This window comes from Alnus glutinosa, chromosome 1, assembly GCF_958979055.1.
Source record: "Alnus glutinosa chromosome 1, dhAlnGlut1.1, whole genome shotgun sequence".
Classification (NCBI taxonomy): domain Eukaryota; kingdom Viridiplantae; phylum Streptophyta; class Magnoliopsida; order Fagales; family Betulaceae; genus Alnus; species Alnus glutinosa.
In genome coordinates, this window is record NC_084886.1 from 5,765,273 (window position 1) to 5,779,718 (window position 14,446).

Here is a 14,446-nt window from a genome sequence, read left to right on the forward strand (position 1 = left end):
TTGCATTGCATGTATAATGTAAAAGAAACTACATTTAGAACAAAAAAATAAGGGCAAAAAATTGCAACGCAAGATTTGTATTTTTTGTATATTTTTCTCGATGAAACTAATAAGTATAGAAAGAAGTCTCGACAAAATGAGATTTTTTTTTTTCTTTCGACCACCGTCCTTCACATATATATCATAAAAGAAAATACTTTTAGCACAAAATAAGAAATAATATATAAATTATAACATAAAATAAGGACAAAAAATGAAAACAGATGACAAATGAAAAAAAAAGAAAGAAAATACTCATATAGTATAAAAATAATTTTATTTTTCTTTTATTGTATATTTTCTCAAATTACAATAAATTCATAGTCTCATAGGTATAGGAAGAAGTTATATCTAACAGAGATTCTTTTTCCCAACGATCATTTGCATATATAACGTTAAAAAAAACTACTTTTAGAATAGAAATAAAAATAATATATAAATTAGAACAGAAAATAATGACAAAATATGAAAATGTACAATATACATAAACTGGGAAAATACTCCTACAATATAAAATAGCTGTATTTTTTGAATATAAATTGTAACATCAAATAAGGAAAAAAAGAAAAAAGAAAACGGACGACCAACGACAAACAAAATATACTCATAAAAAAATGGACAAAAAAAGAAGAAAAATTACTCAAATAATGGAAAATAATTATTTGCTATATTTTCCCGATTCCAAGAAAGCAAACAAAAATTTTGGAGTGTATGTGTACCCCAAATTTTTGCTATAGGCTAAATCAAAAATCACTTATATGAGAGAATAAAAAAGTAAGAACATTATTTATTTTGACAAAAAATAAAGACAAAAAACAAAGAATCAAACATACTAATATAACAAAAAATAATTGTATTTTATGTATAATTTTTCCAGTTCTAATGAAACATTGAAAGCAATGCCGTCCATCAATTAAGTACATAAACAATGTGTATTACACGTTCCAAAAAAAGGATTTAAGAAATTAATAAATAACAATGTAAATCAAACAAATCGTTATACCTTGTGCAAAACACAACAATGTAAATCTTTCTCTCTCACCATAATTTTACTAAATTTATTGTAAAATTTACGAAAGAAAAAATAATATATAAATTAGAAGTAAAAAAATAAGGAAAACAAAAAACTAGAAAATACTAATCATATATTGCATAAAGGCATTGATTAACCTCTATTTTCTTACCAAGGAAATAAAATCTAGAAATGAATTCTTACGTTTAATACAGCAGAGTGAAGAGTTGAAGAATTCTGTAAGCCTCTTGCTTATAGTTTTTGAATAATGAGAGTGATAATTATAAATTAATAATAATACAACACCTAAGTTTTAAACAATTCATAAATCATCGCTATGCAAAAACTCTGTAATTAAACACACAGACATATATTAAAATAGGTGGAAAAGTTGATGCATAATATTAAATACTGCAAAGAAAAGCAGAACACCATTCGCAGGAACACAACAAAACACAGATTAAAAAAAAAAACATAGAATCATATAATCGTAAATAATATATATATACACTCTAATAAAATATATATGATCCCCACAAATCTACAGAGAGAGAACCTTTTAGTTGATCGGATTTGAAGACGAACTCCAAGGGGCAGTAGATAGTTTTAAATTTTGTATAGAGATTGATTTTGTAAAGGATTGTGATTTTGAGAGTGCAGTAAACAGTTACAGTTATTATAAAATACTACGTTTTAGTTTTAGTTAGTTTGTTGGAAAAAATAACTGATGCATAAGGAGTTGGCTACCGCATGTTTAACACCAAAATAGGGTTCAGTTTTTTTTTAGAGAAAAAAAATGAATTCAGTTTTTATTTAGCATGCAAATAGGATCGGATTGAGTTTACTATCACATTGTAACACAAACTTAAACTCACCGTTTAACTTAAAATGAACACTTGGAAGCATTTTAAAATGCCACTTGTCTGAATGTTATGTAATATTCTTAGTGATTCCTCTATTATATACATGTATGATATATGATATGATGAAATGGTAAATGATTCCATAGGATGATCTGTTTGGCTCCCTAAAAATATAATATACAATGGTCTCTCAAAACGCTACACGTTTTTAAGCTTTTTCATTTGTTCATTACCGTTCTTCAGAGCTTTCTTCCTTCTTTGACAGTTCGTCTCATTCATTTCTTTTAAATTTTCTCTCATCGTGCCCCAACTTTCTTTCATTTCTTTATTTCTCTTCTTTGTAAGCAAAGAATGCCAAAGTCCAAATGATACATATTACATAGACTAAGTGTCCGTTTGGCTTAACAGTTTAAAACACGCAGTTTATTAATGAAAATAGTAATTTCAAAATGTGGATGAATGAAAATGTAATTTTTAAAAATGTAATTAAGCGATTGGTAAAATTTGTAAAAGAATATTGTTATTTGTCTATCAAACATGGTTCGACCTTTAAAATCGAGCGTTTTAAAAAATGCACTATCTTGTCTACAGTGTGAAAACGTGAATTTTTCTATGTTTTCAAACAGCCAATTTTTATTTTTAATTTTTAATTTTTTTTTCAAATGCACTCCTAAATTGGGACATAAAGCTTGGAAGAGACTCAATATTCGTTAAATCCTCTTTCTCTTGTAATTCTAATTTTCTTCTTCTTCTTCTAGATGATCTCATTGTGTTTTGTTAACCAGTGGCTATTAGGCTCAAACACATGCCACACCCACATTGACAGTGGGCGAAATTTACCAAATTGCTAAGTTGCCATAGGTACTCTATTAGTTTATTGTACTGGCCGGTTTTAGTAAGTGAAACCATTGGCTGTCGTTCGTCGTGTTTGAGTGTTACTAGTTCTGTCAAACAGATCAAGTTCGTCTCCGTCTCCATTTTGACCATTTTGATTTCACAGATCTAATAGATAGGCGAGCATAGGCTTTCTCAGGCAGCAGAACACCCCAAGCCCAAGGTTATCTTGGTTAGGGCAGGAAAACGTCTGGCCAGGGAAGAAAAAGAAAAAGAAAACATACTACAACGGGACACTGGACTCGCAGCAAAAAAGGCATTTGAAATGTTGACAATGCATCGAGAATGGAATTATATGCATGTCCTTCTGACTATAACATCGTACTACAAAATAATTAATGGATGCCAAAAAATGAACGCCATAAACCTTACAAGCATATAGCTTTGTAGCTTGTCTGTTACAAATTACTACAAAAGAAACATTGGGACAAGTTTAGGTTAGTAAAACTAAAACATGAAACCCTGTATCCCTTCTCCCGGCCCTATGCTGAAGGACTCGTACAGCAAAAGTGCTCATTCTAAGATCAACAAATTTGGGTCAGGACTTGTATAACAAAGAGCATTGCCAGCATAATAAACCATGCCATGCAAGGTTCCACTTTCCGTCTTTAGAACTCACTGCGTGGATGTGGAGTTATCTGCAACCCAATACTGCTTCACAGCAACCAATATCTTCTCGGGAACAAGGGGACCATCTTCATGATCAACCATTTTAGTATCCCACCTCATCCCTCCGACTATTTTCTTCACCTTGATTAACACGTCAACCTCATCACGGAATATGACTGCTCCTTCAGGTCGCAAAATCCTGTCCATCTCCAGGAGAATGTCCTCCGCATTGCATCTGTATTCGTTTAGCAGTCAGTACATATAAGTTAAAGAAGTGCAGGGAAAAATAATAATAATAATGTATGTCTAAATTAAGAAACTGAATCTGAAACAAAAATAGTTGATTCTTCTAATAGCAAGTATGACTCGTCTGTGTGTAGCAAAGTGGAAATCATCTAAGAAATTTATAAGGTGCCTAAAACCAAGCAGGATAATTCATCATAATTGGATTCTTTTAATAAAATCAGCCGAAGATCAGCATTAGATGATAATGTTCCCATAGGCTGCACTAAGCACAAAGCTGCTAGGAAGTGGCTCAAGCTTCGAACCAATTAAGAGACTCTTTGAAACTGGGAAAGCTTTAGGTAGGGCAATTTTAAGCTTAAAGCTGCGAGACAGTCACTGAACTTCAGCTCACCCAAAAACTCGAATAGGAGTTCACCAATTAAAACCCCAGCTCAAAGGCTCAACGAGCCTAAACCAATTACGTAATGGCTCCACTTCAGCTCATTAAGTTCAAGATGTCATTAAGCTCAGCCAAAGTTCAACTGAACCAGGCTTGAAGAGTCCTCCTTATGGCTCAACAGCACATTGAAAGCCAAAAATCTAAGGCCACATAACAGAAAATTTAGTTGTTTACTCATGACCTGAAATCACTTGAGAAGATGACGCTGAATTATTCTGATTTGGAATCTAAGCATAAGCTTTTATCAATATACACTGCTCTGGCTATTAATGAGTAAGTGGATTACATCCTTCTTATATAATAAAGGCTGGGAATGACACACTTCAAAAGAGCTCAAAAGACTTGAATTTAGGATTTGAATGTACAAGTACGTGAAGTAATACTTACTTGTCCTTGTACAAACTGAAAACACCATGGGCATGAATAAGGTCATATGTCCTTGGGTATGTGGAGAAAGCTTCACACCTGAACCAGAAAGATGATTAAAAGAAGAAGTAACTATTATTAAACAGTTAAAAAATGAAGGAAAGAAATTAAATAAAATCCATAAAAGCTGCGGTTGGTCCAACTCTGCAATATTAGGCACATATAAGTAAGAACCCAATACAAGAGGGGCCAATATGAACAAGTAGCAAAATAGATCTCCACAAGAAACTAAACATTTTCTAGTGAGTACTCTAAAAGCTATCTACTTTAGAATGAAAATAAAGATACTTGAATGAGAAGTAAATACATCTCCTACAAAACTAGTAAATAGGCTAAATACTGATGCTTTGCAGCTGAAATGATAAAACATGACCAGGAAGTTGAGAAAGTTGTACCAGTCATGATAGATGCCAATCAATCCTCGATCATATATGACACCCAGCGTATTTTTCTCAGCTATAGTGGGCACAACATTCATGATCCACAATTTGGAAGATGCAAGCGCTGCAGCAAAACTTCCCAAACCGGCGTTCATATCCATTATGTTGCGGTACCTTCCTGAGTCAATAAGTTTATTGATTTTCTTATAAGCATTTACATGCTTCTTCCATTTACTGTTGTCCTCTTGGTATGTCTCAACAGACACTCCAGGAACCGACCCACTAGCAATTCTAGGAGGAACAGAATAAAGCCTTTCTGGAAACACCTTCACTTCCCCACCAGCAACTTCATCTGGACTACTGACGTCAGGATATGGAGTTATGCATGCCTCCATTTTCTTATACCTAGTAATTACCAAAGGAAGAGAACTTCAGACAACAATGTAATATATGTCAACAACATTCAGCATGGCTCAGGTTTAAGATTCTGTTGAATTTCAGAATGACCAAGCCACTAAAGCAAAAGTTCAAAGTTAATAATTTTCAGCAACTTAATGATATTGCTAGGTTAATAATCCAGAGGCCATTAGTTTGGGTGATATCGAAATCTGGATACTGTCAATTTTTTTTTGCAGAAATATGATGTGACGTATTGATATAACTGAGATAAATTGCAACTTTTTGCTTTCTAAATGCATGCATACCACACATCATCTACTTCAACAGATTTGCAAAAAGTAGCCCGTGAATCATCTTTTCGTCCACGACATGAATCAGCGTTTAATCTCTTTCTCCAAATGGCAATTTCTCCCTTTTCATACTTCTTCTCCCAGCAAAGTAGTTTGGCAATCTCTTCTATCTTTCTTTGTTCCTCCTGAAGTTCCTCCTTGGGACGTTGCCATGCTTTGTAGTTATTCTTCCAATTGATTGGAGGACCCGAAAGGACCCAGTAACCACCAGGTCTAAGAACTCGATCAACTTCCATCAGATATATTCCGTCTGCAAAGAGAAAAATAAAAGATACAATTTCACAGACTGCTGCTATCACAACTTTGGTACAATATAAAGGTGCCATATATGACAAGACGCGGGGAAAAATGGAAGACAAAATGGCAAAACTTCATGTCCTTTCTAATAAAATCTTAATGCTCCATGCGCAGACATACTATCACAGTATATAATCCTCACCATTTGCTCCCCATGGAATTAAGCAACGAGAACAGTGAGCCATGTCAAAGGCCCTAGATGGATATGGTAGCTTGATGGTACCCAAAACACCAATAACAGCAGGCACACCCCTTTCAAGAGCAAATTGAACCTGTGCTTCATGCGAGTCTCTTGGTGCAAATGACATGGCAATAACATTTCTACTTAGAAGGTATGCCCCCCAACTGGCAACCTGAGCAAAATAAATCATTGATGGAATCTTAGAAATCACACAGATAAACAGAAACGTTGATCTGCCTCCCAGAAAACAGAGAAGAGTGATATAATGGGTAACAAAAAGTGAGAAAAATTGATAACTTAACATACCCCACAACCAGTGTCCAGTGCAGTTCTAACCGTTCCATTGTCAAATGGTATTACAGAGGCAAGCTGATCAATATATTTATCTGCCCCTTGAGGAAACTGTGTTCCTCCACCAGGGAACCTGAATACATTTCCCTCATACTGAATCCAGTTTTGAACTGCCTTCTCAACTGTCAAGCTCTTATATGGTGCATTTGCAAAAGGTACATAGTCTCGACTCTTTGGCCAGGGGAATGGAGTCACATATCCCTTGGGTGCTGGGATTAGGCAATGTAACTTCTGTTCCTCAGGAGGACAATGTCTCTCTCGATAAATCATATTTTCCCGTGGGAAAGTCATGGCACGTCTCTGATCTTGGCAGGGAGTGTAATCAATGTAACGAGGATGGCATGGTTTGAAAATTTTGGGTTTTGACTCGGATTCATCAATAGTCCCAGCTTCACCACCATGATGAGTCTCAAAATTTAAATTTGGGACTATATTGCAGTCTGCCCCACCTTTAGTGATTTGCATAGCTATACCATCCCCCTTCCCAAAACCACTTCTCTGCCATGCACCCAGTATATAGAAAAAACAGCACAAACCAACTACGATAAAAATTTGTATAGAGCTCCTAGTCCTGCCATCAGCTGAATTTGTTTTCGTTGCCATATAGCACCTGAAAAAGTGCACACATTGCTTTAGTACCATATAAAATGAAGAGCCCCCACAAAGTTGAATGCTAATCAGAACAGCAAAACCATACACATGCAGGAAGGCAAATATGCTTATGTCTTCCACATATCAGAGACCCATATTAGAGAACCACAAAATCCGCATTGCATGTCTTGTATTCAACAATAATTATAACCAAAAGCACTACACGTGGACCATGAAATTAGAACTATTTATTTCAACACCAATGTATCCATTTTTTTTTTTGTAAGTAATTTATCCAAAAATAATAAGTAACTGTCAATTTAATCAGAAAATTATCAGCGATAACCTTGAAACCACTGAAATCTCAGAGAAGAAAATAAACCATGTCCAGTCATCCCTAATCTTCTGGTAAAGGAAGTATCCCAAAAACACAAATGTACGTGAAATAAAAGGCTAACTTTAAATCTACCGCTCAAATGGCACTTCCTCCATTCATTCTTGATAAGATTGTGGGTTCAAGATCCATCGGGCGCATGTGTAACATACCAATAAAAAAAGGTCTACTTCGAGGGAAAAAAAAAAAGAAAAGAAAAACAAAATAGGGCCATTAATTTTATTATCAGGAAAAGAAAAAGAAAAAAAGAAAAAAAGAAGGAGGAAAATCCCTCAGTAACAATTGTGGAGTTGCTGATATACGAAAGAGAGTTGTAATCGAAGTTTGAGCTAAGATAATAACTCCTTCCTAGTTTCCTTTTGGCTCAAAAATCAAGTATCAATATTTTGAACCAAGGAAGCTCCGTTTTCAAACTTTGAATCTCAAACCTCTATCCATAAATTGAGATACCAAAAATGAAAAAAATAAAATAAAAACACCAAAACTCTCTACTCCACACAGCTTAATTCAACTACGAGTCCTCAGTTAGCTTCACTTTACCAGTTCTTCAAAACTTTATTCAGTTCACTCAGCAGCCAAAACGAGCAAAATTTACATAATTAACCAAAAAAGAAAGAAAGAGGGAAACTCTCGCAACTAATAAGCTTGTGTATCCCACTACCATAACAAACTAGTAGGAGATAGATCTACAATGGAAAACAATAATGATGCATTAAAAACATGGAGATCTCTTACCAATGGCACGAAAAGGCGCAAAAGGCAGCGGAAGATCTCGCAGGCCTATCAAAGACGAAAAAGGAAAAGAAAATCTCGCCGCTTTTTTTTTCCCTGAGCAACAATCAATGATGAAAGCCGAAGTGACTGAGATAGTGGGGGATCCAATGATGGTGGGACGTGTTGATAAATCTCTGCGAACCCTAAGCTTCGCAATCAAAGTTCCACAGAAAGGACTCTGTGCGTGTTCGATTGTAGTCTCAGAGAACCGCGTCTTTTTGTTTCAGTGCGATCGTTAACTTGGAAGCAATCGATCTCCCTCTCTCTCTCTGTGGACTAATTTTTTTTTTTTTTTTTTGTAGAAGATATTAATAAAATGATAAAATAGAAAGGATCAAATTAGACACTACCGGGCCAGAATCTCTGTTGGCTGTTGGGATAGCTATGCGGAAATAAGGCTTTAAGCTTTGGCTAACGGGATGCACCGCGTCGACGGCACGTCGTTTTAAAATATTCTGTTCATTGTTTTTTCTATGGATTAACCAAGCGAGTAAATAGATTAAATAATTACTGTTTAATCGTATTTAAATAAATTGAAAAGTTAGAAAATTAAGTTATAAGATTAAGAAGGTTATTGTATAAATGAGAAATCAGTCTTTTCAAGAGATAGGGAACAAAATAGACATATAAAAGAGAAAGAAAAATAAAGGAAAAAGTAGTGAGGGGGACAGAGAATTGGAAAAAGTTGTTCTAACTATGTTAACAAACAAACTCAATTATATTTGCAAAATCAAAAATTAAATTTTAAACATGTTCCAAAATCCAGACAAAAATTCCTATCATTTATTCTAGATCAAAATATGCAGTTTCAATCAAACTAATATTTATTATAAAATAATGCTATATATAATATTTTTATCTCATAATTATCTTGTAATATTAACGATACACTTAACCAACTTTTGAATTACTATTTATTTTATAGTTTTAAAATGAGTTGCACTTTGGATGCGCCAATGTTAACCGAAAATCACTTATAACTTATTTTGAGTACCAAAATATTTGTTTACGAATCACATATGAGATTTTTGTTCTCCAATACCATTTGCTAAAAGCTCATTCGGCCCAATAAAGCCAATTACCCTCAAGATGGGATGTGTCCGTCGGCCAACAAGGATTAGTGTTGATAGGTTAACCCCTTTTCTCATGAAAGTCACCGACGGACAGTCCCAAACTTGACAGATGCGTTGTAGGAGGACATGTGATAAATGCCCATAACAACAAACAATAATATCACTTTGATAATTGTGTTAAGAGAAGAGTTTGATAGACACTGCTCAATCACGACAATTCTGTCTACTACACATTCAAGCAAGACAATCCGTATTGAAAATGTCAAGTGCCCAAGCAAAACAATCCATACTAAAAGAATGTCAAATGTCTAATAGTAAACTATATATACTCATACATAAAAGTCTGACGTAAACATGATTTAATGAAAATGATATATGTTATAAGTTATTTATTAACTTAATACTTATTTGCATAAAACATAATTTTAGTGTCTATTTGCTTGGAAATTAAAAAAAAAAAAAAAAAAAAAAAAAAAAAAAAAAAAAAATTGTTAATCGAGCTCCGCTTTTCCTAAAGGGTGCAGCTGGGCGTGTTGCAGTCAGTATTGCACAACTGCAACCCAGCTGGGTTCGGCGGGACCCACGCGCAATTGAAGGGGGAAGATCACAAACCATGGCCCGGTAAACGAGGGGTAATTGGTAAGGGTCCCACTCCCATGCCGCTGTGATCAGAACCATGGGCTCATTAGACAGTACTGCAGTGAATGGATCCAAGATAGGGCGTCGACGTGTGTTGGTAGGTTGAAGTGCACCAAAGGTGTTTGTCTACTCTCTAATCCATGACGTTAACTTGCCAACAACCATCGTTTGTCTGACCCACCAATTATTTTGGATGAATGTCCGTCCCTGCAGTGAAGTAGGACATACCATATGGTTTACTGATTTGTTTTCGTGTGATGAACATCAATGGAAATGATTTTTTGTAATTTAAAACGTAAATAAATAATTGTTTCAAACACACTTTTTTTCTATTTTTAACCATATAAGTTTTGACCATCTGATCTGTATACGTAATTTTCTCGATCGAGTAGCCGACAATTTGGTAGATCAATCTACAAAACGGCATCCAACTCCGTCGAGATATTCTCTGAAAAAATAAAAAAAAAACTTCCAGTAAGATATTTAGATGGCTTCTCGATCTCAATAATGATGAAATTGGACGGGTCATGGGCCAATCAATGTGGCAATATAAAGGAAAACAAAAAGAAGACCCTGTGCGGACCAGACGGCAAGATCATGGTGGGTTTACTAAAAAGAATATGTTTAGCTTCATTTAAATATTCATGATGGAGTTGGATCAACCCGATCAAGGATTCAATATGTGGCCCCTACTGCCCTACACAAGCATCAACTCGTCATTAAATATCAAGCGACTTTGGAGGGTAAAGGCGGGGCCCCATTGTATTGAATTTTTTAACGTTGTTTCGAATATAATCATTTATATTGTTTACTGAACTTTATTCCTCTAAGCTTTTCTTTCTTTTACCCCATGGATCTAGACTTCTAGTTTGCCGGAGTTAGATCGGATCAAGCTTCTCAACATTAATTTAAATGGAAAGTATGGTGCAAAATACTGGTTTGAGTGACTTCTCAACATTAATTATTGGGATGGGTAGTGTTGTTTGAGATAATGAGAGAATTGTTCTGAATGTACGTAGCACTACTAAAAATTTCATATTAAAATTCGTCGTAGCCAAAGATCTGACAGCATTATACACTGGTAATAATTAGAGTGAAATTAAACATATAGTTGGCAAAATAAAATTGGGGTTGTGCTATTTGCGATTTTGGAGCATTGAACATGTCAAACAAAATATGAATTCAGCCGTTCATGTTACAGTTAGATAAACTATTTTATGTGTGATATATAGAATTTGAATTGAATAAACTTCAAATTATATTTGTGGTATTGTAACTAAGGAGGAAGTTGCCCCTAGCTGAGTAATGAATTTTTAATAAAGATTGATATTTGCTTCAAAAAGAAAAAGAAAGAATTGAAACAAATAAACTACAAAGAAATTGCAGGAAGATCTGAATAATAAGGGAAGTTGGGCCATATAATTGAGCCATTGAGATAAGGCACATATATACGTGCATTGGACCATCTAATTGAGCCAACGAGAAAAGGTCTGCTCTTAGCATCATTGACTTTTGGATCCTTTAAATGGGTCTTGGGCTCAGATAAGGCCCATTATGGCTCCTCTACCGTGGCATGATTTTTCTGAGGGGAAATGCTAGAGATGAGTCTTTCATCCCCTCCTGGTCACCCTCTTTTTCTTAAAAAAAATTGATTTTTGTTATAAAGGGGTGATAAGGGGGGATGAGGAGTGCATGTGTAGAAGGACTCTTTTATGAGCACCATGTACTAATATGACATCTCACTTTTGAAAATTTCGTATATAGGATATTTCCCCCCCCCCCCCTTGGAAATTTCATATATAGGATATTTCCCCCCTCTCCCCCGACTATCACCCAGCCAGGTTGGATGGTGAAGTTGTTTTTTTTTAAACTTCATAAGATAAATTTGGATTCCAACCTTTTCAGGGTAGAAGGAAGAGTAATCATATTCATGCACCATGCTGGTCTGTCAACTCTTAATCTTGCCTCAAAAATGTAGGATCAGTTCACTTGGTTTATTTGATTTATAATTAGCTTATTGTGATATTAAAATAAACTCAAATATTTTTAAAGTATGCTAAAAAAATAAATCACTCTTTACAATCAAATTCTGTAAAAAAAACTTAACAGATTCCGTTAATTTGTCACATCATCGACCAAGGACGGAGCCATAAATTATTTTGGACAACGACCAAGCCTCCAAGACATGAATTGCAAATATATTAGAATAGGAGTAGGGGTCAAAGTAGTAAATAAGAAATATATTAAGATTAAAGATTAAATAAATATATAAAAATGAAATTAGCATCAATTTAGTTTTGACAAAAAAATAAAAATAAATAAACAAAAGAAAATATACAAAATAAGTGTTTCATAATACATTAAATTTTAGCCAAAACACCTATCAAAATAGAACCCTTAGTTTTTTTGAATCCCGAAAATCAAGTTTAAGCTATTTAATAGTTCTAATTCTTATCCATTTTTTCTTTTTTAATTAATCTATTAACTCTACTTTGACCACTTTTCCAACATCAAACTTCCAAACCATCGTTTACAAATATCAGGATTTAAAGAGACAATTGACAACACCTACTCACAAATCATAATATGATAAATTGACAATGATTTTACTTTCATATATATATTTTTTTTAAAGGGTTAAAACTTTTTCAAATTTCAAATACCATTTAACTTTAAACATTATTATATTTAATATTTTATCTAACTCTTGATCTTTTCTAGACTCTTTTTTCAGGACACACTCTTCTCTAGACTCTTATTCTGGATTATAAAAAGGAAAATGCAAAAGAAAGTATCTCTTTATTTCTCTTATTTTATATTTCCTCCGACTCTCTTGATTCTCTTCTCTAAACTCTTAAGACTCTTTTATCTTTTAGTTCTCTAGACTCTTCAATTTCTTCGTCCGGATTATACAAAAGGAAAAGGCAAAAGAAGGTGACGATGAGGAAGCGGAAGCACAATGATGAGGTTAGATTAGACGAAGAGGTTTTTTAAAATTTTGTTTAGGCCTATAATATTTTTAGAAATTTTCATGTCCAGGTCTTTAATATTTTTTTTTTTTGCTTGTGGTCACGTGGGATTGTAGTTTGGCCATATGGCTTTTTTTTTTTTTATGATTAATTGGGCCAAAAATTTTATTGGGTAGGGCCAAGATAATTTGTTAAAAAGGGAATGATGGCTTGAAAATAATGTTTTTTTAGATTTTTTTTTTCAACCTATAAGATATATTACCATAAATTGGGGGGGGGGGCATGGCCCATCCTTCCTTCGTCACTATCAACGACAATAAAATAACAACACGTGTCACTCATAATAAAAAAAATATAAATATAAAAAGTATAAAACTTAAAACTTAAAAAATTATTATTATTTTTTTTAAAAAAAAAAAGAGAAAAATGAAGGGAGGGGGCGCTGGGTTGGCCCACCAGCCACCCTTGGGGTGGCTAGGGTGGCCCAAAGGCCACCCCAGAGGAAGTTGATGGTGGTGCGCTGCCACCCCCATGAGCTGGTGGTGGCTCTGGGGTGGCTGACGAGCCACCTCCTATCATTTTTTTCATTTTTGTTTTTTTTTTAAAAAGAGTCTTTTTTTTTTCTTTTTTTTTCATTTCTTTAATTTTTTTTTTATATATATATATATTAATGAGTGATATGTGTCTTATTTTTATTGGCGTTGACATGGGGCACTAACAAAATCCGATAAGTTTGTTATGAAATTTGACTGTAGGTAATGATTTGTTTTTTTGGCATACCCCAATGACCTTTGAGTTAATTTTGATACCACATAGAGATAATTGTAAATCAAGTAAACAATAAGCACTGATTGCATTTTTCCCTAAATTTTTTTCTACAAACTAATATAACAACCTTGAAGTGTAACACTATTTAGTAAAATAGATATATGGCTACTATATAACCTGATGATGCGTCATTGCAAATCAATCATTGAATTAACACTTATATATATATATATATAGTTGATTTTCACTATCAATTGTCACCATTATACTAATTATATAAAAGTTGTATAACAATTTATTAAATAATATTACTGTTTTAATTATTTTACCAATTAAGAATTGTCACATCAATTTTATGAATATTATAATAAAAATATAGTATCTTGAGCATTTCAACGCAAGGCTAATACATACACAGTTAATAGTAGGATTGACAATTTTTTATATGACCCGTGAAGTTGACATGAACCCAATACGAAATAGTGGGTTAAAGTTGAGTAATTAGACTCGTTTTATTAAACGGGTCGAATTAGGGTTAACCTATATAATTTTATCCTCCTAACTTGACAGTGCCTGAATTTAACACGCGACATTTATGGTTAACAATTTTTTACACGTCATGCGATTCTGATATAAATTTAGTGAGTTAGGGTTAAATAATATGACTCGTTAAATTAAATAATAATATTACAATTGACTTAATTAATATTATATCTATGTCGCGATCAAAATTCAATAGGCAAACACGAAGC

General features: G+C 33.7%; 1 protein-coding gene across 1 annotated transcript; it reads right to left on the reverse strand.

Moving 5' to 3' along the window:
• Positions 1-3,130: 3,130 nt before the first annotated feature.
• On the reverse strand, positions 3,131-8,593 carry LOC133868486 (probable methyltransferase PMT2). The gene is made up of 7 exons (XM_062305393.1): positions 8,207-8,593; positions 6,442-7,096; positions 6,097-6,307; positions 5,613-5,907; positions 4,924-5,313; positions 4,490-4,567; positions 3,131-3,652 (listed from the first exon to the last, which is right to left on the reverse strand). Exons 2-7 carry the CDS (start codon positions 7,087-7,089, stop codon positions 3,424-3,426), a joined length of 1,851 nt encoding a protein of 616 aa, XP_062161377.1. The 5' UTR covers positions 7,090-7,096; positions 8,207-8,593; the 3' UTR covers positions 3,131-3,423.
• Positions 8,594-14,446: the final 5,853 nt, after the last annotated feature.

Bases quoted from the DNA above. Each gene is read 5' to 3' on its own strand.
- LOC133868486 (XM_062305393.1), bottom strand. From the start codon at position 7,089: ATGGCAACGAAAACAAATTCAGCTGATGGCAGGACTAGGAGCTCTATA. The intron at 6,308-6,441 runs GTATGTTAAGTT...TATTTTGCTCAG, and splicing joins CACTGGACACTGGTTGTGGG to GTTGCCAGTTGGGGGGCATA. The intron at 5,908-6,096 runs GTGAGGATTATA...TTCTCTTTGCAG, and splicing joins AATTCCATGGGGAGCAAATG to ACGGAATATATCTGATGGAA.